Below are 26,267 nucleotides of genomic sequence, written 5' to 3' on the forward strand. Positions count from 1 at the left end.
ATGCTGAATAATAGCACCATTTCATGGTGAAAAATAAGAATACTGCTTCAGACTGATTTGTTGAACAGTTACACCTCCCCCCCCCCCCCCTTTTTTTTTTTTTTGTACTATCATAATTTGTTTCAATAGGTTTTTGTTTTATTTATATAGTCCAAAGACCACCTCAAGAAATATCATCGGGTCTCCTTATTAAAGCTTCTCAAGAGTCACTACCTGAGCTATTCAGTTTTTGCTGGATCATTGGGGAACTTCAGTTAGTGTAACTCCGGGTCTTGTGCTGGTTTGTTGTGCTTCTTGTTATCTTGTGAAGAAACTTACCACCTCCCCCCTTGTGCAAAGAAACCTGTGGAGAGCAGCCTGTTGAAGAGAATCATTGGCATCTTGGAATTTGGATCATCGAGGCTGTGTATTGAGTTTTGGGATTGTTGGTTGCACATTTTGAAGCTTCTAAATAAATAAATTGTCCATTAAGTCCGTTTGAGTCCTGCTTTGCCATATAGCAAACCTCACAGCCTCTTTCAAGTGATTCTCCAAATGGCAGCAAATACAAAGATGGTGACTCACACACCTTTCCCTTGAGAATGTCATCTGAATATCAGTGTCTCTTGTAAGACATCTGTGAGGAAATGTATTGACCAAAGGTAAAATGTTGATATCTGGATGTTTAATCACTGTCTAAAGGTTTTGCTGCACTGAAATTTGTATAAACTTATATCCATTTACTTTATTTAAATGGATATTGAATAAATATCCATTTTGGATCATCTGGTGCAACTTCTACCAAGTCAAAAACTTGTCAAGTTCACATGAAAAAAGAAAAACTCCTAAATAAACATGTTCTATCAGAGCGTCTTGTCATGGATCGCTGTGTGGCAAGCAGGAGGAGGACCCAAATGCAAAACTCACAGACACGGGGATGAACTCGAGAAACATAGCTTTAATGCTGGCACGGTAGAACACAGGAAATACAAAACTAAACTGGGGAAAAGTAAACTAACACTCGCAGGTAGACACAGGAAGATCCACACAACATGAGGGAGAACGCGACGCCGAACAGAGGGAGACGCAGACAGAAATACACAGAGGGTTAACGAGGAAAGTGGGAACACACGGGGAACACAGCTGACACAGATAACCATAACGAGACAGGGCGGGTTGAACATAACACTGATGGGAGACGGGCAGAGTCAAACAGGAAGTACAGAGGTTCAGACAGGAGGAGAGAGAGCACGGGGAAAACACAGACATAACGGGCTGGGGAAACATGGAACAACCACAACGGGAGACGAGGGCTCATAAATACACAGAGGGCACACAGGGGGGAGAGAGAGCACGGGGAGAACTTAGACATAACGGGCAGGGGAAACATGGAATAAAACATAAGGAGAGACGAGGGCTCACAGATACACAGAGGGGCACACAGGGGGTAAAAGCCACGAAGGGAAAACACTTAGGGAACAACACAACAGGGCAACTCAGGAAACATGGCCTAAATAGGGAACAAAATACAAACATACAAGAAAACTAAGAACACTGGGCCAACATGGCCCAGGACCATGACACGTCTGCAGAATACAAAAGCAGAAAACACTCGTAGTGTTTATATAAGATACTATCTTTAAATCAAGAGATCATAAAAGAATACATGTGTAGTCCTCTGGTATAATGCAGATGAAAATACAATAAATCAGTCAGTATTAGCTTTTTTACATTTTTCTGGTGGGAAATCACATTAAATAAAAGACCTTCAGGCATTTTAACATCAGCTCTTCTCTCCATGGATCTTTAGTGATGCAGTCTGTGTGGAAGAACTGACCACTTAAATCACCTGAATTTATGGACGTTAACATACAAACAATCATCTATTGTTGGTTCAGTCTGCCGAGGACGCTTTGAGCACTTGACTCGGCAGAACTCTAGCTCCGCTCTTTTCTCCAGTTGTTTCGCCTGCTGTTTCACGACCCTGAGATCAGCAAAGATTTCTTCCTGATCATTTTCTTCCTCTGCAGAGTAGGAAGAAGGGGTCGCTTTAAAAATAATCAACAAATAATTAACGGAATAGTTGCACTTTGTATGAAAGTTCATTTTTGAGCTTTAAACTTTATGGTGGATTTTGTTAAGCTGTTGAGTTCTTTTCATTTTACAGTTAACTGTGGCTGCTTAACAATATTTAAGTGACATATAACAGAGATATAGTATATTTATAAAAACAAAAAAAAGCAATTTGACAGAAGTAAGGGAAAATAAGTTTTGTACCTTTTGTTTTGCTGTTTTGCTTTTTCCGTTGAGCACAGACTGCTGCTACAACTACAACTAAGAAAATTATAAGTGTTGAGAGAACACCACTGATCAGTGGCAAATGTCCTATTTCTTAGAAAGAAGACATAAAAAAACGCACGATTAAGTCAATAAACGTGAAATGAAGAAAGGAGAAAATGACATCAATGGGTCTAGCTGTTTTTTCAGTTTCCCCTGTACCATGGGTCATTCCTCTTACCTACTGCAGTTTGTGGGGTTGTGGAAGGTTCAGTTGTTGGTTCAATGCACAGGGTGTTATTGGCTTCATACACCCACCCTGATACTTGTGTCCCATTGACTGAAGTGCAGTTGATGAAAATGAAGCCTATGAGCAAAAAAAAGACAATTTCTCACAAATTTAAAAGTAATATAATTGTCAAAGTTGTAATTATCACCTTTTTCACTCACCACAGGTAGATAGCCTCTGTTCTTTGGAGACTTTACTAACGAGGTTTTTGACGGAGCAGGCCAGATGTCCTGAGACGTGCTGCTTCAGAGTGATGACGTTAGTCTTCATATTTCCAGAAAGGATCTCAGCATCTGTCAGTGTGCGTCCATCCAGAGTCCAGCTGTACTGAGGACTGTCCCCTCCCTCAGAGGAACAGGACACCCTCCTCTCTCCCTGGGACAGACACTCAGAGACCAACAGGACAGAGGACACAGGAGCTGAGAGAAACACACAGATGAATTTAGATTTTACATCAGAATCTGTGGAGATAATGATGATATATAGATTACCAAAGCAATGTTAAATTGGTTGCTGTTATTTCCCAATAGGTGAAAAAAAATTATCTTGAATAAACAACTGTAAAGTTTGCAGATCATTACTTATACTCTCCCAATAGAGAACAGGGAATGCACAAACTATATGTATCGGAAATGTTGTGAGATATATAGATTACAAAAACAATGTATAATTTGCATCTATTAATCACTTATTATCACAACATTTACCTTGAAAAAACAACTGCAAAATCTGCACACCTGATGATTTTCCATCTGAATCAAAGGTTTGAAGGGTATAATTACCACTGTCTGTCCTGCTTAGGTTAGTGATCCTAAATGTTCCATTACTAGGAAAAAAGACAGATCTATGTTTTATGGTATTAGAGAGAATCATTTTCTCTCTCACATCTAGTATTTTTAATGAATTCTTTAACAGTTGGTATCTAGATATTTCTGAGGTGCTGTCCACCAGCTGGATGTCCACAGTTCCTCCCAAAGCTCCATAACACTGAGCTCCATCGTGTCTGCCATCACAGTAAGTTTCCACACCTGCAAAGTTTGAAACATTAAAAAGAAAAAAAATGTGATTCTTTAGTTTTGCCAAATAAATCACAATTAAATTAATTAATATAATAATATAATAATAATATAATAAATTAATATTTTCAGCAAACCCAAATTAATTTGTGTGTAGACTTTTACCTATTAAAATGTTTTTTATTACCATGTACTTACTTAATACAAAATTGTTATTTTTGGATAATCCAGTGTTTTGATTAGCTGTGTATAAAATTATGAAATGTATCAAATTATTTTTAATAACACTACTGCCATGAGTACATAAGCTCTGATTATTTCACTCTGAGTAGGTGCAGGTAATAGAGCCTCAAGAGCACACATTTAATCGATAATATACTCACAAAGTTAACACAGTAATGTTTTTAACATTACTGTTAGAAATGTTAGTTATTAGGTGAATAACTAAGAAAAACAGTTAAACAGATGCTCCACTGTGGAATGTGTTGGCACTTAAAACAACAACACTGAAATCATGTCTGTGGAAGACCATTATAGTGAACAAAGTTGCTACTCTCCTTATTTTCCAGAGTCACTGGATAAAAAACAAACTAAAGCTCTGCTCAAATGTTCACAAATTAAATATGTAGCCAAAAAAGAAAAAAAGAAAAGAAATGCAAAAGCTTTTTTTTTTTCAAGTATTAGTACAGTTCCTTTAACGCCCCTAAGGACAATGTCCAACTTTATGTACTGATTTTTAAAAAATCGTATTGCTTCAAAACACATTGGTGATCAAGAAAATCAAGAAAAAATGATTACTAATAATATAGTTATCATTTTTAATAAAATGCCACATGAAAAACCCAGAACAGCTTACCATGAGACGCCCCCAGTAGAATCACCATAAATCCAACCACTGCTTTCATTGTTTGATGACGTGCAGACAGCAGTTAATAGTCAGAAATGGCTCCTGATCAGCCTCTTTTTAAAAGCTCATCACATTAAAAACAGAAGCAAAACTAACATCTTCATTACTTAGCAGAAATAAAAGGAACCTCACACAGCTTCCACAGACTTTTTTTTATCATTACTCATACTGTCATTGGACTATTTTCAACATCTGTAACAAAATAACACTGTCCTTCCCATGATGGCAGTAGACTAATAAAGTTTAGTTTAGTGCAGTTTAACAGCATTCATGTTTATATCTCATCTAAAGTGAATTCTTGTTATATCTTATTTTAATTTAGTTTTTAATTTGTTTTAGTATCTAAAACATCATATTTACATCCACGAGGGAAGCAGACACTTTTGAACAGCTTTGAACATAAAAAAAGAATTAAGGATTGTTTTTTAGGATGACTGTTGGTTTGAGTGGTTGTTATTGTTGCCAAAATTAAATTCCAATGAGAGAAACATCTCATCGCTCATCCAAGTGACTTCTTCATTCTCAGCTGACTAAATGTTTCCTACCTTATAAATAGTACAGTTACATAATGACCGAAATTACCCCCGTTGCCTAAGCCAAACGCCCAGTATTATGAGCACTGATCAACTGCCATGAGTACTATTCACGGAGAGTTGGGAACTGCTGCAATCATCACAGCATTGTAAGATGGTGTGGCAGAGGTGTGGTCCCTGGCTCAGCTGCAGGGGAGGGGTGGGGCAGTGAGCTCAAGGGGGCAGTGCCAAGGAGGCTGGAGGGACAAGTGGCGGTTATTTAACTAATGAGGTTTCTCCCTTTATATATAGTGAAGCTGGAGACCTGAGGGAGGAGCATGCACTGACGACTGACTGGGAAGTTGATGAACTGTGTACAGAAACGTCCAGCCATATGTTTGTGGTGCCTTAATAAACACTCCCCAAGCATTCAAACATACCAGTGTGTCAGGTCTACCATTACAGATAGTGAAAGATGTACTCTTAGAAACACTGGTTTCAGGAGGGAGTCAAAGAGGCCATTCATGTAAAAAAGGAGCAATCAACTGTGGAGACTTTAGACTACGTCTCTCGCCATCTTACAGTTCTATGATTGCAGCCATTCCCCAACTCTCTGTGAATGTTTCATCACTATTTAGCCTCTCACTATTCAAATAAGCAGACAGATTTCACACAAACTCCTCTATTCTACTCAAATGCAAACAACATGGACAACATAACTGACCATGATTCCTGTAAGTGATCAGACCTCGTTAATTTATTTTAAAAAAATAAATTTTACATTTAAGAAAAAAGCCTTCTGACTCATGTTCATTCTGAGAGCAGGAGAGGAGACGGTCTTTGCTGCTGTTTACATGTTTGGCTCATGATCACATATTACACAATGGAACCACCAAGAAAAAAAGGAAACTTTCTCCAGGCTACAATCGTTTTGATCCCATAACGTCAAACAAGGTATATGTTTTTTTCTTTCTCGTGTTTATGTATTCCTTTTTTTTGTTTGTTTATTTTTATTACTTTGTTTTGTTTATGTATTCCTACCTGATTAGAACCTTGTGGAAGAGTGTTTTTCCAAAGCAGGAGAATGATCTCAAAGAGACAAAATCAATCATTAACTCATCACTACCCTGTTTTTCCAGAAGAGAGCTCAGCATCTGTCAAGAAAAAAAGAATCGGGGGGACGGACTGAGAATAATGGAGGAAACCATTTTTCATGTATACTACAAGGTTTTAAGACTGTATTTAATTCCTAAAATTTCCACTTTTAGGAAAAAGTTTTCAATCACAGAAATGTGTTTAGGTGACAGAATAAGTATAAGATCAATTATGGTTTTGTATTTTTAATCTCTAAACTCTCTCTAAAATAAAATAAATAAATAGAAATAAAACACTGTAAACCTCTGCCAAACAGAAATGGTCAGATAAGCAGGTGTGCTGGGCACTAAGTATTTACACACACCCTGTGTTATAGTGTTTCATTTCATATTTAAAATCTTTGATTAATGAAGAATATACACAAAATTACAAAATGTGCTTTTGGCATGTAGGAATTTGATGTGAAAAAAATTACAATTAAACAGATTCTCAACATTTCAGTCCAAAGCAAGCTCAAAATTCTTTTCATGACATAAAATCCCATAAAGTGCCATGATAGCATAATGTGTTTACATGACAAAAGTACAGAACAAGAAGATTTATGTTGACACCAAAGAACAAAACTAAAGAACAGACCAACAGTTGCGTCTCAAATAATGAAACTCATTGCCTTTTTTACTTTACATTGAAGAATTTCTCTGTTATTTTATATATAATTTAACCATTTTTGCCTGCTGAAATATTTCTGTCCAATTTATTGCCTATAGTAGCACAGAAAAGGGCAAATTCAATGCCATGACATAATTAAATCTACAGCTACTGGACAAATTAACCTAAAAAGCTCCTGCCATCTCAACCAAAGTAACTAGTGCTGATCCTTTCCTGTTAAAGTGTAAAAGTGTAAAAGCTTGAATGCAATCCCTTTATGAACCAGTAGAGAGAAACCTCACACCTACCAATATGTTTGTCCAGACGTTAAAAGTAATGTCGTTATATTGTTTACATAGCAATAGGGTCTCTCTTCTTACCATCACCAGTGTGTGAATGTGTGCGTGAATGGGTGGATGACTGGATATGTAAAGCGCTTTGGGGTCCTTAGGGACTAGAAAAGCGCTATATAAATACAGGCCATTTACCATTTACCATTCTTCATAGCATCATTTCTAGTGCAAAATCATAACTAATGATTCTGTTTGACCTATTTTTAAGTGCAGAAATACATGTGTCTGTTTTTGACATACAGTATTTCCATAGATTCAATCATAGTCATATAAAGGTCCTCTTGTTTGACAGTAAGTTGAGTTATGTGCACTGTATAAAAATTAGATTCAAACTACATTTTACCTTAAAAAAACAGCTAACATATAAATATAACAATAAAGTTAACGCTTTTTTAAAAATTGAATTATTAATCGTAATTATTCATTAGCACCACTTACAAAGTGGTGAAATAAATTGGAGAAAGCTTATGTGTGATGTCATAATTCACTTACAGTCAACTTCATAACAATGAAGCTGACTGAGTGAATTCTGTTCTTTAGTTGCATGAGAAAATAGACGTGTGAAACAATGTAGAAGTTTGAGAATATTTTAGCATCACTGAGAGCCTCAGTTTCACCCTGAGGTCTCACCATATGAGGAGATATGTTCATTTTACACCGCTACTATATGAAGGAAGTGAAACGCAGACAATGGTCAACATACAAGCTGCAGGGACACAAGCAGCTTTCCCACAGAGTCCATCTTCATTTTATCCTGTCAATGTCCCTAGAGTCAGATCCACACTGATGAATATGTGGCCCTGTTAGTTATAATTAAAACAGTTATATTTATTTTCAAACTTCTTTAGGTTCATTCAAAGACACACTAAAGTGATAAAGCCAAAACCCACAACGTTTGATATATCTTTTAATATATTTCTAACTACAGCGATATATATATATATATATACAGTGTTGGGGAGTAACGGAATACATGTCCCGCCGTTACGTATTTAAAATACAAATTATGAGTAACTGTATTCCGTTACAGTTACCGTTTAAAAAGGTGGTATTTAGAATACAGTTACTTTGTTGAAATAAATGGATTACACGGCGGTACTTCCCTGTTTCATATTGTGGCGGGTCAGGACTGTTTGGGTTTGTTTGACAGCTACGTTCTGTTGTTCCAGGCGGCAGCGTTACGGTTGCCATGGTTACAGGGTGACGCTCTCTCTCTGCGTGTGTCCTGGGTGAGAGAGCGCCTTTTTGTTGTTGTTGTTGTGTCAAGCTAATAGGCAGGATGCTACAGGTATAGCTCTAAAGAATGTAGCATCATAGGCAGTGTAGTCCATGCTGCAGGGAGAATGGACTGCCATACCTGTTATGTGTCTGTGAGCGAGGGAGGGAGAAAAAGGAAAAGTACAAGTTGTCATCGAGGAAAAACGGGAGCTGGAAGCATGTAAATATAATAATAACCACTGCAGCCAAGAAGAGTGCCTGATGAGCCCAGTTGTAAGTAAGCTATTAAGACTCAACTGTACGCTGTGTTTGTGTTTTCCTCCGAAACAATAAGTTCCGTTGGAGCAGTCTTTCAACGCCTCTCTTTGTCTCTCGCAAGCAAAGTTGACCCAGACAACAAAGTAAAGCTATTTTTCGGCTACGAGCCCGACACAGAACCTGACGTATTAGCCAGAGGTCCCTTTACTACGGTTCGGAGCTGCGGACCTTCAGTAACAGTAATAAATCACAGCAATAGTACATTCACGTAGTTGTAAACAGCATGATAATATATTAAGTAATCCAAAGTATTCAGAATACGTCACTCTCATCGAGTAACGTAACGGAATACGTTACAGAATACATTTTGGGGCATGTATTTTGTAATCTGTAGTGGAATACATTTTAAAAGTAACCTTCCAAACACTATATATATATATATATATATATATATATATATATATATATATATATATATATATATATATATACTTTTTTTATTTTTTTTAATCCCTACTAACTCACTGAAAAAGACTTCCCATTCATTTACAAAGTTTTTATTGTTATTTAAGGAATTTTGAATCAGGATAATATACATGACTGTATATTCTTATCTGATCTCCAAAATATGATTACAAAGCTGCAAGCATAACATTTTTAAATTGTTTTTGATACAATATGAAACTTCCACAGTCACCTCCTAACTGTTTTCATTTTTCATTGATCCTCAGTTCAGTGTCCAGTGCTGATCACGAGTGAGTTCAGTTCACTAAAGCTCAGACTCACACTTAAGGTTTATGTTCTCTGTTTCACACTTGAGGCTGTGAAAGAAAAAAAAATCAATTATAGCAAAATAAATACTTTTACAATTACCCATCAAATTATGGCACTGAAATGATGTAATTGTATATCAACCTCTTTTGATCACGGGCCGCCTTGTTAGAAGTCTTCTTAAGATGCTTCAGTTCCCGATACACAACACAGCATGACACTGCTATCAGGGGAGATCCCAGTGCAGCAAAGACTAGCCTCAGGTAAGGAAAACTGTGTGCTGAGTGAAGAGAACACAGTGATAATTATAAGTACAGTACTTACAATTTATTCAAGCGTAAACTTTGGTAAGACTTTGGTATTATTATGGTTAACTAACTGTAAATATATAAACGTTTGGGCACAACCCCCACACACTAAACTATTATTTAAACTAAATAAAGAGATGGTGAAAGAAAACTGGAACAATGGGGGAAAACACTCAAACGTGTAGCGTGGTCCTCCAGGTTCCTCCTTAATAAACGTGTACAATATTTATAGATGCTGTAGACAGAGTTTATTAACATTGTTTTAACGTTACTATTATGTTATAAAAACAGTTTAGATAATGTTTACAAATCTGTTAATGTTTTGTGACATTATAATTTTTATTGTATAAAAATTAACTTAAAAGTACTTGACTATGACTTTACTAACTTATTAACCAAGGTATGATGAAGTATTACCTACATGTTTTTATTTGGCTTTGACTAAAATGAAAATTCAAAGTAAATGTAAAATATGTTGTCAACCCTGTTTGCAACATAGAAGATCCCAATATGAAACAGGTCATTATCTGACCTGACCCAGTTCCTGAACACGTCACACCTTGTGATGAAAGCCAAACAAAGGCTATTATTCCCCAGGAAGCTAAAACGGACTGGACTCGCTTCTCTGCCTCTTATGAACTTCTACAGAGTGACAACAGAAAGTGTCCCCTGTCTTAGTATGACGGTGTGCTTTTAATAGTGTCTTCTTTGTGCTTATATGCATGTGTGTGTGTATATATGTGTATATATATACATAACAACAATAAAAAGGATTCTTCTTCTATTATAATGCATACATGTCACAAGTTAATATGGTCATACAGTGCAGCTCAGGATATTCTATCACCAAGTGGAAAGTTTCAGTGTGCCTTTAAAGTGTAGGTGGTAGTTAAAGTGTAGTTACTGGGAAATAAAAGATTATTCAATCATAAAAAGTAATAGCAGCCCATGTGTGGCTAAATAACCAATAATACCTATACATAGACAAATACTATATCAGCATAGACTGTTCACTGTACACTTGCATCTTTCTTTCCATATGTTTTTCTGCATTTCTGCTTCTATCATTTGTTGCACAAGTGATGTGTACTGTGTTTAACAGTTTAACAGTTACATGTCTGATTATCTTTATAATAACATCAACACTATTCAATAAAGAGTAACTTACATAACTTGCTTTCAGCTTTATCATTGCCTTTAACATCCAGGATGAAATTAATGTTTTTCTCTCGGACTCCACCTGAATTAAAGACCTCAATGCTGTATTGACCTGAATCATTCCTCCTCACGTTTGTGATCTTGATTGTCCCATTCCTGATTAGAAACTGTAGTCTGTTGTTAAATTCTTTGTCTATTGTTATTGTTTCTTTCTTCAGATTGAACACAATTATATTCACGGTGGGAAGCATCTTCAAACATGTCACTTCACGGCCACTAGCATCAGTCATCACTTGGATATACACAGTTCCTTTAAGAAGAGGAGAGCATGGACATGTGTTCGTCCTGAGGTCACATGTGGTCTCATCGACTGGAATGAGAGCTGGAAAAAACATATTTAATAGAACATGAGGTGAAATTATTCACACTACAAATGTGAATGTTTGGCTTCTTTATGAGGACAATCTTACCTTGAGTTCCTCCTGCTAGTAGCACAATGATAAAAAACTGTTCCATGCTCTTCATTCACCCACACTGTGGTTTCAATCTTTCAAAGATTCTAGAAAATTATGTACAAATCTGGATGTAAATCTGCTGCAAACCTGAGTCCTAACTGACAGGAAACAGTAAATGATATAGACAGGTTATTTTCACAACAGCAGGAAATAAACTGCATGTCTACGTGTTGTAGCGACCTGATTTCAAGAAATATCCATCAAATGCAAATAAACAATTTTCCCCTTGCTCTTGTAATTAAATACACAAAACTGAATCTAAACAATACACACTTTCAAATGTGTATCAGGCACACACTATTTTTTCTTCACGTTTACTTTTGAGAAAAAAACGTGCAACATCTGAAGTGATAAGTTAAGTTACAAATCGTCTAGAGGTTCCTGTGGTGAGAGCTTTATTGCATAACAGTCTTTACAGGATGTCCATGACAGATGTCTTTTTATGTTTGGAGGTTTGCAGAGTTTGCTTTCTGAAATGAAGGGAGCGAACTGATGTAGAAAGAATAAAATGTAAGCAACCTGTGAAAAAGCAGCTTATTAAAAGGATGCAAATCATTAGCACAACATGAAACAGTGAGGCAATGCTGTCCAACAAACAAAGGAGCCTTTTATCTACCAAAAGAGGCTGAATTCAATATGAGAATTTCAGCTACACAACTTACAAGTATTTGGTAACAAGCACAGATAAAACTGTAAATTATATTTCCAGTGATAAGTCACCTGTGGATAGAAAAACTGTGTAATAACATAACAAGATTTGAAATGTCACTGTGAATATAGTAAAATAAATAAACATAAATAAACACGGCATGATTCTGCAATGGAAGCAAACATTACAAATCTTCACTTTGTAATGTTTTCAGTAAGAACAAAGAGTGATGGTGAACATGAATAAAAAAAGAATCAAGAAAATCTGTGTTTCGTCAGGGAAAAGAAGGATGTAATTAGCTTACTTACATTTGAATGGATGCACATAGCAGCACAGGCTAAGAAAGTAACATGTAAGTGCTCAGCTGGAAGTGAGAAAAGTTCATCTGTGAAAAAAAAAAGACCCGTGTATGGGTACTTCCTGCATTACAGAACAGAGATGGAACTGTGTGTGTGGTCCAGGGCTTTTATAGACACTGAGGCTGCGCTGACTTTTATTTTGCATACCTCTTCTTATTCTGCCCTAAAAATACAATCGACAGCTAGATCTATGAACACCAAGATGTATGAATGTACATGGGCATACCCAGCTGGATGGGCATCTCATAGGTTTTTACTCTGCCAGAATGTAATGCCACAACCAGTTCAACATATATTGAGGATAAAATTTTGATTTACATTTTGTAGGAGTTTCAGTATTCTATTCCATTCTATGATATTCTTATATACAAACTTTAATAGGTTATTCATATGTTATTAAATAGAAACGGGCAGTTTTGCATTTTGCAGCGCTGTGCCCTGCTTATTACACAGAAACTACCACAGTTGTTTCCATGTAAAACTTTTTAAGTTTACTGAAATTTTTAGGTTTGCAAGTATCAGGCTTGTAATGTGCTCCTCTGTCTTATAGTGATTCCAATTTGGATTCAGGAGACAAGAGTCTATCTCTAATTTTAAAATTAGAGATAAAACTTTCCTTTTTGCTAAAGCATATACTTAGGGCTGGATCAGGTGACCCTAAATTCCAGCGGCTCCCCACAGACAGCCTTTTTTACCTGCACAAATGCCACCTGGCACAGCCCTGTCCACTGGACCAGATCCAGAGCACCCTTTGGTTTTTAAAGCATATATGTGATGTAACAGTCTTTTGCATTTGATGTTTAGTTGAGCTGTATGTCCAGATTTTGCTCTTTTGCACCCTCTGGTGGTGAATTATGGAGGGTACAGTTGTTTGCAGTTTGGGTCTCCACCCAAATACTTTTTTGCCAGTGCAACTGGTGTCTGCATGCTGCAGCTCGTGGTTAGCTCCACACATAGAGAAAGTAATGTTCAAAGTTAGAGAAAGAGAAGAAATAAGTGAGAAAGAAGATGGAGAAGAAGATAATAAGCTCATAAACGAATATTATCCCCTCCTGGATGTCAGCTAACGAGGTTTGTGTACTGTAAATGTTTTATTTTCTGTGATTAATGACTTTTGATTGATTGACACCAAGTACAAGAGTGCATTTTGATGTGATGATTTTTTTTGTTGTTTTCGTCGGTAAGTAGCGCTCACGGGTTTTATAACTCTACATCATAGGTGTCACACTCTGGCCATACCAAATTATTATTAGAGCTGGCCTACTGATATTATACAGCTAATGTATATATTGTTTAGTATTAAGCTTTGCTTGTTCCATATTCAGTTTTTCAGCAAAACTTGTTTGAGTCCATAAGAAGAGATTCATTCTTAAATCTGGAGGAAGATTTTTTTTCAGTAAATATTAATGTTAGCCCGCGACCTTGTTCCAGTTTTGAATTTTGGTCCACTGTATATTTGAGTTTGACACCCCTGCTCTACATCGTCCCTATGTCAGTCCTTGAGGTTGCTACATGTCATTTGATGTTTGAGCTAATGAATGGTAGGTCTGAAATCTCTATATTATCGCATGGTGCCTGTTCTACGTCTGGCCAGGGCTCATAAGAGGGTATGTTTTAACCATCCTGAGATGATTGTAGGCTGTTGGCTAAGAAGTAGTGTTGATATCAGATCTAGTCCTCCGTTATCCTCGGCCCTTTGTAGCATTTTAAAACTAATACGCTGGGGTTTATCTTTCCAAAGGAATTTAGAAATGAACAGTTCCAGAGTGCTAAACCAGTCTGGTGGTGGTTTACTTGGGATCATCGAAAATAAAAAATTGATTCTTGGCAAGACCATCATTTTTATTGTGGCAACCCTTCGATCCCATTAGTGATTTGAGCCTTCCATAATTCTTTTTCTATCCCAGTGCAATCTACAAATATAAATATTTAGGTATTAATGTCTCTACTAATCTTGCAGATTTAACTAACCTAATCCAAACAACATCCCACTTTTAAAGAAACTAGAAGGAGCAATTAATCAGAAGAACTGTAGATTTTAACCAGTTTGTCGAATAATCTGAAACTTTTGAGAAAGAGTTTATTAATGCATTTACCTCAGTGAGAATGGTTTGTGAGTTTTGGAGAAAAAGCAACACATCATCCACATAAAGACTAATTTTATGTTCCACATCCTTGCATTTTATACCTTTAATCGTAATAGCCATCTGATGTGGTCTGAAGTGAAGTGTGGCCATCCCTGTCTCTGGAGACAGAAATTGTCGGATGTTTGGTCATTTGTCCTGACACATGCTGTTGGGAATTGTATAATATTTTTAACCAGTTTATGAAAGAGTTTCCAAAACCAAATTTGTGTAGAGTTGCAAATAAAAATTTCCAGTTAACTCTGTCAAACGCAAACATTAATAGTCTATCAAATTAAGTAGTCTACGTGTATTTGATGAGTACATACCTTTTATGAAACCAGTTTTGTCAGGATATATTATTAGGGGGGTTATCTTCCCTAATCTTTTTGAGAGAGCTTTGCAGATTATTTTAAGGTCAACATTAATAAGGGATATTGGACAATAGCTGGTGGGTAATACAGGGTCTTTGCCTGGTTTTAGTAGGAGACTAATGTTGGCAGACATGTCTTGATGCATGCTCAATCATCCAGGTAAGTAAATCTCCAAACGTTGATTCTGTTCATCTGGACGTAGGGTAAAATTGGGGAAACGTTTTGGAGTGACGAAACGTTTCTCCCACTGAAAACGCTACGTCCAGATGAACAGAATCAACTTTTGGAGATAATGTTGGCAGAATTCATATTTGGTGGTAGTTTGCTATTTTCCTTGATTTCCTGCAACATTCTGTGGAATACTGGTGCCAGAATTGTCCCGAATTCGTTGTAGAATTCTGCTGGAAATCCATCTGAACCTGGAGCCTTATTATTGGGTATACTTCTCAGGGCTTCCTGGAGTTCACCAGATGTCAGCGGTGAATCCACTGCTGTTACTTGACTGTCTGGTCATTTCAGAAGGGCTACGTTGTCAAGAAACTAATCAGTTTCATTTTTTGGTGAATATAAAGTTTTGTAAAAATCCCTAAAAGTGTTGTTTATTCTTTCAGGGTCATATACTGTGCTCCCAGATAAGTCTTTAATGGCACCTATAGTCGTTGTTTCTTTCTTTATTTTTAACTGGTTAGCAATAAATTGACCAGATTTGTTACCATGTACAAAATTTTGCAAGTGAAGTCTTTGTACTAAGAATTTAAAAAAAATTTCTATTAATAATTTCATTTAATTCTAGTTTTGGTTTATGTATTTTATTCAGTATTTCCTGTTCCTTGGAGGATACATAGTCATCTTCTTAAGATTTTTCTAATTCCTGAATATGTTTGTTTTCTATTTTCTTTTTATGTGATGAGAAAGAAATAATTTTACCTCTCATCAGAGCGTTCCCTGCTTCCCAGAGAACAGAGGCTGATGTTCCAGGCTGGTCATTACAGTCTAAATATAAAGCCCACTCTTTTTTTAAGTATTTAATAAAATCTTCAACTTTAAACAATGATGTATTAAATCTCCAGTTTTTACTTGGTGGAAAGTGTTAGAATCAAACACACATTAGCAGGATCACTGACAGATATAGGGTGTATCTCAGTGTCTCAAATGTCACTCAACAGTGAGCTGCTGACGAAGTAATATTTTTGTGTATTAAAAATGCTACTCCCCTTTGTCTAGAGTTATAGCAGGCTGAGAACACATTAGGAAACTCAAGTTTTTGAAGTTTATCTGTAGCTGTGTCAGGTCTATGAGTCTCCTGTAATAACAAAAAAAGCGTGTTTGTGATCGTGCCGTGTAGATGTGTAAAGATTGAGGGTGTTGTAGGTGACTGCGTAGGAAAACAAGCACAGTAAAAGAAGGGAGAAGGAAGAGAACCGTGAAAAAGGGCAAGCGGGAGGGATGAATGAAAAGGAAGAGGAGAATAATAGAAAAATGAAGCAGATTCTGTTGTTAATACAACCAGGGAGTGTTGCTGGGGTTGCAGTAGCGCTCTTTGAACTCTTACTATCTCATCAGAATACTGATTGTTGTGTCGGACTTCTCATGTTATTCTTGGAATGTTGACAAACAGAATTCACACTTTTATATCAGAATTCTGGATTTCATCCCAGACTCTATCCTGGTTCTTAGAATTCTGAACTTTACTTAAGAATTTTCACTTTCTTCTTAGAACTTTGCCTCTTAGAATTTTCACTGAGTAATAGAAGCTCACACAACCATTATGTACTCCCATGTTATCCCAGCAATATGATCACCATAGAAATACAGTCAAACAGATCCTCCACAGTTGATTCCAAAGCAAATGCTGTAAGATCTGTTGGCCATTAGGACTAAAACACTGAAGTCAAGTCTATAGAAGACACATTAGACAGAGCAAAAATGCTATTTTCTTTAACCTCAAGGTAGTTTGTATGGAGGGTGTTTATGTAAAAAAGAACAAATGTGAATTGACACAAACTGCAGATGTAGCCAGTAGATACTTACATGAATTTATTAAAAGAAATGAAATAAATAAAGAACAAGTATTTGAGCTGCTTTAACATCCCAGAGAACAATGTGAGAATTTATGCATTTTTGCTTAAGTATTGCTGATGTATAGCATATTATTATGATTAAAATGAGATTAAAAAAAAACCCCAAACAGTTTACCATGAGACACTCCCTGTAGAATCACCATCAGTCCAAGCACAACTTCCATGTCTCCTCCTTGTTCAGTGTGCGCTGACAAAGTCAGCATACTTTATTAAATGGCATGTACATCAAGGAGTTAAAAGTCACAATTGGCTTCTGATAAACCTCTAAGACAGTTCTTTCTGTATATGTGGAAAGCTGAAAAGGAACACCAGCACATATTTCACATAATCTACGTGGTAGAAATAAAAGGAACCCCTCAGAGCTTGTGCAGACTTTTTACTTATTGCTCACACTTTCACTAAACTACTTTTAGATCTGTAACAAGTTAACACTATCTTGCCCATCACTTAGTGTGTACTAATACAGCACTCCCCTTTCTATAATTCAACTGTTTATATCTCATCTTAAATGGGAAAATAAATATTTGATGGTCCACAGTATCAAATGGAGCAGATCATCTACGAGCACAACTGACTGAGCAGTATCAGGGTTACATAATAGATCATTACCCTCTAAAGTCAGAACTATGAAAATATTTTTTAAATTCACATTTTTTTAATCTATTTGCATTCATGACTTTCAAATTAATAATATTTACTGCATGCAGTATTTTTTTCTATTTATTGCTTACAGTAGCGCTGCATGTGTCTGATAAGTGCAAATAAGTATAATTCTGTTTGATCTATTTTTAAGTGCAAAAATACATATTTCTGTTTTTGGCTTATAGTATTTCCACAAATTCAGTCATACTCATCCTAAGTAAGAAAGTATTTCTGAAGGTCCTTTTGTTTTACACAGTAAGCTGAGTTATGTGACTAAGTAGGAATTGGATCTGAACTACATTTTACCTTAAAAAGCAACTAACATATAACAATAAAGTTACATTAACACTTCTTCTTAATGAAATTATTATTATTATTATTTACAGTCAACTTTATTAAAACAGTTACATTATTCTTCAGTTGCATGAGAAAATAGACGTGTGAAACAATGTAGAAGTTTGTGAATATTTTAGCAACACAGAGCCTCAGTTTCACCCTGAGATCTCACCATACAAGGAGATATGTTCATTTTACACCACTACCATATGTAGGAAGTGAAACGCAGACAATGGTCAACATACAAACTGCAGGCCCACAAAGAGCCCAGCTATTGTACTTTTACTTCTCTTCATTTTTTCCTGTCAGTTTTCCTAATGTCAAATCCACACTGATAAATATGCCATCCTATTAGTTATAATTAAAACACAATTTTCAAACTTTTTTTATTCATACAAAGTAATATATGAATTAAATGAGGCACTAAACACAAGGTTTGATATATCTTTTAATATATTTCTAACTAGAGTGAAATATTTTTTTTAAAAATGCCTACTTACTCACTGAAAAATACTTTTCCCATTCATTTACAGTGTTTTTATTGCTTTTAAGGAACTTTGAATCAACATAATATACATGACTCTATATTCTTATGTGGCCTGTAAAATATGATCACATAGCTACAAGCATAAAATTTGTATTGTTTTCAAGTCTTTTTCAACATTAAACACATACAATATGAAACTTCCACAGTCACCTCCTGATGTTTAAGCAGCTTGGAAAAGAAAGCAACTGGACTTCTTTAAGTTTCATGAAAATGTTTCATCTCTGGTCCAAGAGGCATCTTCACTTCTAAAAACAAATGGTGGAGAGTCCCAAGTGTTTAAACCCTGGTAGGAGTTGTCCCTTATGAGCGTCATTGACCCATGATTGATCGTGTGCTTCATTGCATGAGCCAAGGTGTTTTGTTTGTTTTTTTGTTTTGTTTTTTGTTTTGTTTTTTGTTTTTTTGTTTTTTTAGGCATGCTTTTTCAGACTATTTAGCCTACTTCACTTTGTCACACCGGTTTTGTTTTTGTTTTTTTGTTTTTTTTCCCTTTTAACTTTTTATTTTCACAAATAGTACATAATTACATAACATAATACAGTGTACAATTCAAAACCAAAAAATAAACAAACAGACAAACAAACATAAAACAAACAACAAACTGATAACTAAACACAAAAAAATAAAATAAAATAAAATAAAAAAATAAAAAAACAGCTCAGTTCCATTACAGTTTAAACACTCAAGAGAATCCTTGTAACATAATATTAGAAACATCAGGTTCCACATAGTTCAAGTATGGTTCCCACACCTTAAAGAATTGATCTGTTTTTGAATGCAGTATACATGTAAGATATTCCAGTGGCACTAAATCCAACACTACTCTTTGCCAACCTTTAATAGTTGGTACTTTTTCATAAATCCATTGGAGTAGTATATTCTTCCTTGCCGCATAGGTGAGAACACAGTACAATCTCCTATTATTCTTGGATATTAATCGCCGGCTGGGGAGGCCCAGTATGAGAGACAGAGGATCCATCTCCAATTCACAACCAAAAATCTTCTCCATTTCAAATAGCACATTAGACCAATATTCTTGCAATTTCAAACATGACCAGAAGCTGTGAGTTAGGGTACCAATTACTGTCTTACATTTGAGGCACATGGGTGAAAGGGTAGGATTATATTGATGTCTGCGAAACATAGATATGTGCATTCTGTGTATAATTTTTAACTGTATTGCTTTGGTACGATTACAAACTGATATTGATTTGGCGTAACTCCAGACATCTTCCCACTCCTCATCATCAATTACTATACCTAATTCCTTTTCCCATTTGCCTTTAAGCCTCTGTGACGTCCCTGAGAGTACAGAATATAAAGCCTTATAAAATATCTTCACAGGTACCTCTTTGTCTGTTAAAAATAATAATTTTTCAACAGGAGAGACTTCATGACTCTCACTAAAGTTAGTACTATGCAAAATATAATGCCTTATCTGTAAGTAACGGAAAAAGTCATGCTTGGGGAGAGAATATTTCTCAACCATTTGGTCAAATGGCATAACTACATTATCGGAGAATAAGTCCCTCAGTCTCTGAATTCCTTTGTTCTTCCATTCCTTAAAACCTATATCAAACATCCCCGGTTGAAAGTCAAGATTATTCACAATAGGAGTAAACATAGATGTTAGCTTCAACCTTCCCTCAATTCGACATACTGACCGCCAGGCCTTAAGTGTATTAAGTGTGACTGGATTATCACAGCTCAATCTAATATCTTTAAAGTTCTTAAAAAACAATAGGTCCCTTAATGGATACTTTGAAAGAGAGGTTTCAATCCCCAACCAGATAGAGTGTGAATTATTTGTGACCCAGTCATGAATATAACTCATGTGAGTACTCAATTGATATGTTCTAACATTTGGTAAATCTAGACCTCCTACTGAACCTGGGAGCTGCAGTGTAGCCATCTTAAGTTTTGGTCTACGTTTGCTCCATATAAAAGAGCTTAGCCAACTATTCAGATCCTTCATCACTCTATTTGAAAATATAACCGGAATCATTTGGACAGGATATAACAATCGAGGTAAAATATTCATCTTAATCAAAGCTATACGTCCTAGCCAAGAAACAGGTAGGGAATTCCATCTCTCCAAATCTTGCTTTACCTTCTCGAACAGAGGGGGAAAATTTGCTTTATACATTTCTTTAAATTCTGGAGTTATAAATATCCCTAAGTATACAAAACCTGTGGGGGACCATTTGAAGGGGAAAGAAAACGGTCTAGTTGGCACTGAATTAAAGCTCCCAATTGGCATAGCCTCTGACTTAGTCAAATTTACTTTATAGCCAGAAAATTGACTAAATGTATCAATAATGTTAAGTAAAGCCGGTACTGATGTCTCTGGATCAGAAATAAATATTAAAACATCGTCTGCATATAAACTGATCTTATGCTCATAATCGATTTGCAAACCCCGTACATCAGATGCCGTCCTTATAGCCTCGGCTAATGGTTCGATAGCCATGGCAAACAAAAGAGGTGACAGTGGGCAGCCTTGCCTCGTTCCTCTATACAATGGGAAACTATCTGATTTCAATCCATTAGACAAGATGGACGCCTGGGGATTATCATACAAAATTTTTACCCACTTAATGAAATTATCACCAAGACTGAATTTATTTAAAGTATAAAATAAGTAGGTCCATTCTATACGGTCGAAAGCCTTTTCAGCATCCAGAGAGAGCACCAAACCGCCTATGTTCCTTTGCTGAGCAGCCTGAATTAGATTGAGAAGGCGTCTGACATTATTACGAGAATTACGGCCTTTTATAAAGCCTGTTTGATCTTCTTTAATAATTACAGGCAAAAGAATTTCGAGTCGAGTAGCTAATATTTTAGAAAGTATCTTCCGGTCCACATTTAGAAGAGCTATCGGTCTATAAGAGGAGCAAGACTCTGCGCACTTCCCCTTCTTCAAAATAAGAGAGATATTAGCTTCCCTTAGAGTCTGAGGTAATCTATTATGCAAGAACGAGTAATTAAACATATTAAGTAAGGGGTCTATTAACAGCTCACTAAATTCTTTATAGAATTCACTACAAAAACCATCAGGTCCTGGGGCTTTGCCGTTCTTTAAAGTTTTTATAGCGTTTAGTACTTCCTCTCTAGAAATGGGAGCATTAAGGGTAGTCTGTTGTTTATTTGTTATAGTAGGCAGACTAAGCCTGGAGAAGAAATCCTCCATTAATTCCAGTGCATTAACTGATTGTTCAGATGTATATGGTCTACAATAAAATTCTTTAAAAATGCTATTTATAGTTTTACTATCATATACGCGCTCATTCTGAGCATCACAAATAACTGTAATAAATTGTGTTTGAGATCTTTTCTTGGTAAGGCATGCCAAGTATTTTCCCGGTTTGTTTCCATGTTCATAAAATCTTTGTCTAGTAAACGTAAGGTTAAGCTCTTCATCTTGCGTAAAAAGGCTATCTAAAGTTGATCTGACTGCAGAAATCTCTTGTAGTAAAGCTGGGGTTGGGGAGTCAGCATAAGTCCTTTCTTTTGTTTTAAGTTCTACCATTAACTGATTCTGCTTCCTCACTTTTTGCTGCCGCTTACTGGTTGAGTAAGAAATAAGAATCCCTCTAGTGTACGCTTTAATAGTTTCCCACAGTAAGGCGGAGTCATTTGTTGACTGCAGATTAATAGACAAGAAGTATCTAAACTCAGTGTTAAAGTAAGATATAAATGTATGATCCTTTAAAATAATTGTATTTAACAATACAATACAATACAATACAATACAATGAGCCAAGGTGTTTAAAAAAACAAAGCATGAGTCCTTACCACCAGAGGTTTTGAGTGAAACCACCCTAAGCCCTTACCTAAAACTATTATGTGACCCATCACTTGACAAAGCAGGGATTGAGGAACCTGGGAAAGGATCTAAAAACTGGGTTGTAGGTGGCAGACACTTGGTGTTGTAATGGTAATGACTTACACCTTGGGTCATATGATGACGGACATGATTATTAGTGGGTCAAAGACCTTCTTAAGTGAAACACTCCACCATTTGGTTTCAGAACTGAAGAGGTTTGTCGGATGAGAGGTGAAGCGTCTTCAAGAAACTCAGCGAAGTCCAGTTGCTTTCAAGCCAAGCTCCTTAGATTACCATGACCTGGATGACTGAGAACCTACACAGACATACTCCTGATTGTTGTTTTTGAATTTCCTTTTTATTTTTATTTCATTGATCCTCAGTTCAGTGTCCAGTGCTGATTATGAAAGAGGTCAGTTCACTAAAGCTCAGACTCACACTTAAGGTTTATATTCTCTGTTTCAAACCTGAGGCTGTGAAAGAAAGAAAAAACAATTATAGCAAAACAAAGACTTTTACAATTACCCATCAAATGATGGTATTCACTGGAATTATGTAATTGTTTATTAACCTCTTTTGATCATGGGCCGCCTTGTTAGAAGTCTTCTTAAGATGCTTCAGTTCCCGATACACAACACAGCATGACACTGCTATCAGAGGAGATCCCAGTGCAGCAAAGACTAGCCTCAGGTAAGGAAAACTGTGTGCTGAGAGAAGAGAACACAGTGATAATTATAAGTACAGTACTTACAATTTATTCAAGCGTAAACTTTGGTAAGACTTTGGTATTATTATGGTTAACTAACTGTAAATATATAAACGTTTGGGCACAACCCCCACACACTGGGTACCCTTAAGCCTTGTTTCTTAAGATGTAGGGATGTGAGTTGATGTATTTCACGTCAATCTTTTTCTAAAACTAATCAAGTAACTTTAGTGACTAAACTAAATAAAGAGGTGGTGAAAGAAGACTGGAACAATGGGGGAAAACACTCAAACGTGTTGCATTGCCCTCCAGGTTCCACCTCCTCCCTGCCGGTCTACCTGTCAGAGTCCTGGGTCTGTGGCCCAGTATGTGGAGTTGTTTAGTATCTATTTTCCATGTTATGGCTGTCTATGTTTTGAGTTTCTATTTGTAGGTCCTAGGTTTTGGCCCCGTTGCACCTCATGTTATCCTGTGCTCCCTCTGCTCTGTGTCTTGTCATTCCCTGCTGGTGTGTTCCCTCTGTGTAAGGCCCGTGTTTCTTAGTCTGTGTCTTTGCATGTGTGTTGAGTGTCCTGTTTTATTGTGAAGGTCTGTGTCAGTGTATTCAGTTTGCATCCTCCCTGTCTCATCAGATTCATTAGGTTCAGCTGTGTCTCCCTCCTGTGTGCAGTTTCCTCATTTCTTAGTTCTGTTTCTCACCACCCTCGCTATTGGTTGTATGTCATTCTCCTTCAATAAAGCTCACTCACACATCAGCCAATGCCTGTGCTTTGGGTCCTTCACAAACACCACATGACACTATCCATGAGCTCTACAAACATCTATAATATTTATAGATGCTCTAGACAGAGCTGATTAGCATTGTTTTAAAGTTACTATTACTTTACAATAACAATTCAGATAATTTCATAAAAAATTAACATATTTTTACACATTATAATTTTATTAAAAAATAAAATAGTTAAAAGTATTTAACTATAAGTTTACCATTTATTAACCAAGTTATGAAGTAATTTATGTTAAAGCAAATGTAACTGCATTTGCAACAAGGAAGATCTTAATACTCGTATGAAACAAGTCAGCTTGTTATGGGGTTGAGGATTCACTACTATATAACTAATAGTTAACATTATTACATGTTATTTAATACTTCATTAAGTGACCTCCATACAAGTATTAAGAACTTCAGCTTTGTTTCTTCCATAGCCTTTGCATGTTAACACTTTCTGATTCACACATGTTCTTATCTTTTATTCTTTTCATTCTTTTTGTGAAGCACATTGTGAAGGAAATTGGTAGATAGATAAATATTATTCTTTTTTTTATCTTTCACTAAACCTGACCATACCACACCAGAGCTGGTAGTGTTACACACTGAAGAAAAGCCACACTGAAAACTTGTGCTGAACAAGGGCAAATTTCCTGTCACAAAACCGCATCTGCTAAAATATTTCTTCTTCACAGCTTAATGTTCTCATTTAATGCAACTAATAATAATCAGTGACCAAGTGGAAAGTTTCAGTGTGCCTTTAGAGTTTAGGTGGTAGTTACTGGGTAATAAAAGATGATTAAATCATAAAAATGAATAGCAGCCCATGTGTGGCTAAATAACCACAAATACCAATAGAGAGACAAATACTGCATCAACATATACTCTGTTCTATTCTGTTCACTGTACATTTCCATCTTTCTTTCCATATGTTTTTCCCCCATTCTAGCTTCTATCATTTGTTGCACAATGATGTTTACTGTGTTTAACAGTTCTACTGCCACATGATGCTTACATTTGTAATTAACTTTATAATAACATAAAAACTAGGCAATAAAGAGTAACTTACATAACTTGCTTTCAACTTTGCTGTTGTCTTTAACATCCAGCGTGAAATTAATGTTTTTCTCTTGGACTCCATTTGAATTAAAGATCTCAATGCTGTATTGACCTGAATCATTCTTCTTCAGGTTTGTGATCTTGAGTGTCCCGTTCTTGATTATAAACTGTAGTCTGTTGTTAAATTCCTTGTCTGTCATTATTTTTTCTTTCTTCAGACTGAACACAGTTTTTGTCTCATTGGGAAGCACCTTCAAACACTTCATTTCACGGCCACTAGCATCAGTCATTACTTGGATATACACAGTTCCTTCAAGAAGAGGAGAGCATGGACATGTGCTCGTCCTGAGGTCACATGTGGTCGCATCAACTGGAAAGAGAGCTGGAGAAGATGCATTTAATAGAACATGAGGTGAAATTATTCACACTACAAATGTGAATGTTTGGCTTCTTTATGAGGACAATCTTACCTTGAGTTCCTCCTGCTAGTAGCACAATGATAAAAAAAAACTGTTCCATGCTCATCATTCATCCACGGTGTGGTTTTAATCTTTCCAAGCTTCTAGAAAATTATGTACAAATCTGGGTGTAAATCTGCTGCAAACCTGAGTCCTAACTGACAGGAAACAGTCAACGGGAGATGATATATTTAGTTATTTTCAAAGTTAGGAAATCAACTTTCACTTCTGCTTGCCAACAAAAAGACTCAGATGAGTTGTTTGCGTTTTGTAGTGACCTGATTTCAAGAAATATCCATCAAATGCAAATAAACAATTTCCCCCTCACTTTTATACGCAAAACGAAATCTAGACAAAACACACTTTCAAAAGTGTGTCAGGCACACATACTTTCTTCACATGTACTTTTGAGAAAGAACATGCAACATCTGAAGTGACACGTTAAGTCACAAACAGTTGTTCCTGTGGGGAGAGCTTTATTGCTTAAGAGTCTTTACAGGGTGTCCAAGAGAGACATCATTTTATGTTTGTAAGTTTGCAGAGTTTGCTTTCTGAAAGGAAGGAAACAAATTGGCATAGAAAGAATAAAATATAAACAACCTATGAAAAAGCAGCTTACTAAAAGGATGCAAATCATGAGCACAATATGAAACGGTGAGGCAATGCTGACCAACAAACAAAGAAGCCTTTTGTCTACCAAAGGAGGCTGAATTCAATATGAGAATCTCAGCTACACAACTAAATAATAAACAACAATAATCAATAAATAAATGAACATGACGTGATTATGCGATGGAAGCAAACATTACAGATCTTCACTTTTCTAATTAGCCTCAGGTTAATTAGCAGGCCTTTAGCATGAGGAGTGATGATGAACATGAATATAAGAAGAATCAGGTAAACTATTGTTTAATCAAGGTAAAGATGAATGTAAATAGTTTACTTACAGTTAAATAGATGCACAGAGCAGCACAGGCTAAGGTAGTATGTAAGCACTGAGCTACAAGTGAGAAAAGCTCATCAGCCAAAAAAAA

At 36.1% G+C, this 26,267-nt stretch overlaps 2 protein-coding genes across 3 annotated transcripts; both read right to left on the reverse strand.

Annotated features, from left to right (window-relative positions):
* Positions 1–1,824: 1,824 nt before the first annotated feature.
* On the reverse strand, positions 1,825–11,305 carry LOC308408783 (uncharacterized protein; the record flags this gene model as incomplete). Its single annotated transcript, XM_080901192.1, has 6 exons — positions 1,825–2,027; positions 2,257–2,370; positions 2,707–2,964; positions 3,253–3,573; positions 10,800–11,171; positions 11,260–11,305. The coding sequence occupies 6 exons, from the start codon at positions 11,303–11,305 to the stop codon at positions 1,825–1,827; spliced, it is 1,314 nt and encodes a 437-aa protein (XP_080757318.1).
* Positions 11,306–22,579: 11,274 nt separating this feature from the next.
* Positions 22,580–26,211, reverse strand: LOC308409046 (uncharacterized protein). 2 transcript variants are annotated; one of them, XM_080901587.1, is made up of 5 exons: positions 26,181–26,211; positions 25,246–25,391; positions 24,786–25,157; positions 22,813–22,948; positions 22,580–22,714 (listed from the first exon to the last, which is right to left on the reverse strand). In XM_080901587.1, the coding sequence occupies exons 2-5, from the start codon at positions 25,301–25,303 to the stop codon at positions 22,663–22,665; spliced, it is 618 nt and encodes a 205-aa protein (XP_080757713.1). In that variant the 5' UTR covers positions 25,304–25,391; positions 26,181–26,211; the 3' UTR covers positions 22,580–22,662. The 2 variants fall into 2 exon arrangements, with proteins under 2 accessions (XP_080757713.1, XP_080757714.1); XM_080901588.1 differs by lacking the exon at positions 26,181–26,211 and having other exon boundaries at positions 25,246–25,446.
* Positions 26,212–26,267: the final 56 nt, after the last annotated feature.

The sequence above is a fragment of the Rhamphochromis sp. 'chilingali' genome (assembly GCF_963969265.1).
Source record: "Rhamphochromis sp. 'chilingali' genome assembly, chromosome: 13".
NCBI classification, from domain to species: domain Eukaryota; kingdom Metazoa; phylum Chordata; class Actinopteri; order Cichliformes; family Cichlidae; genus Rhamphochromis; species Rhamphochromis sp. 'chilingali'.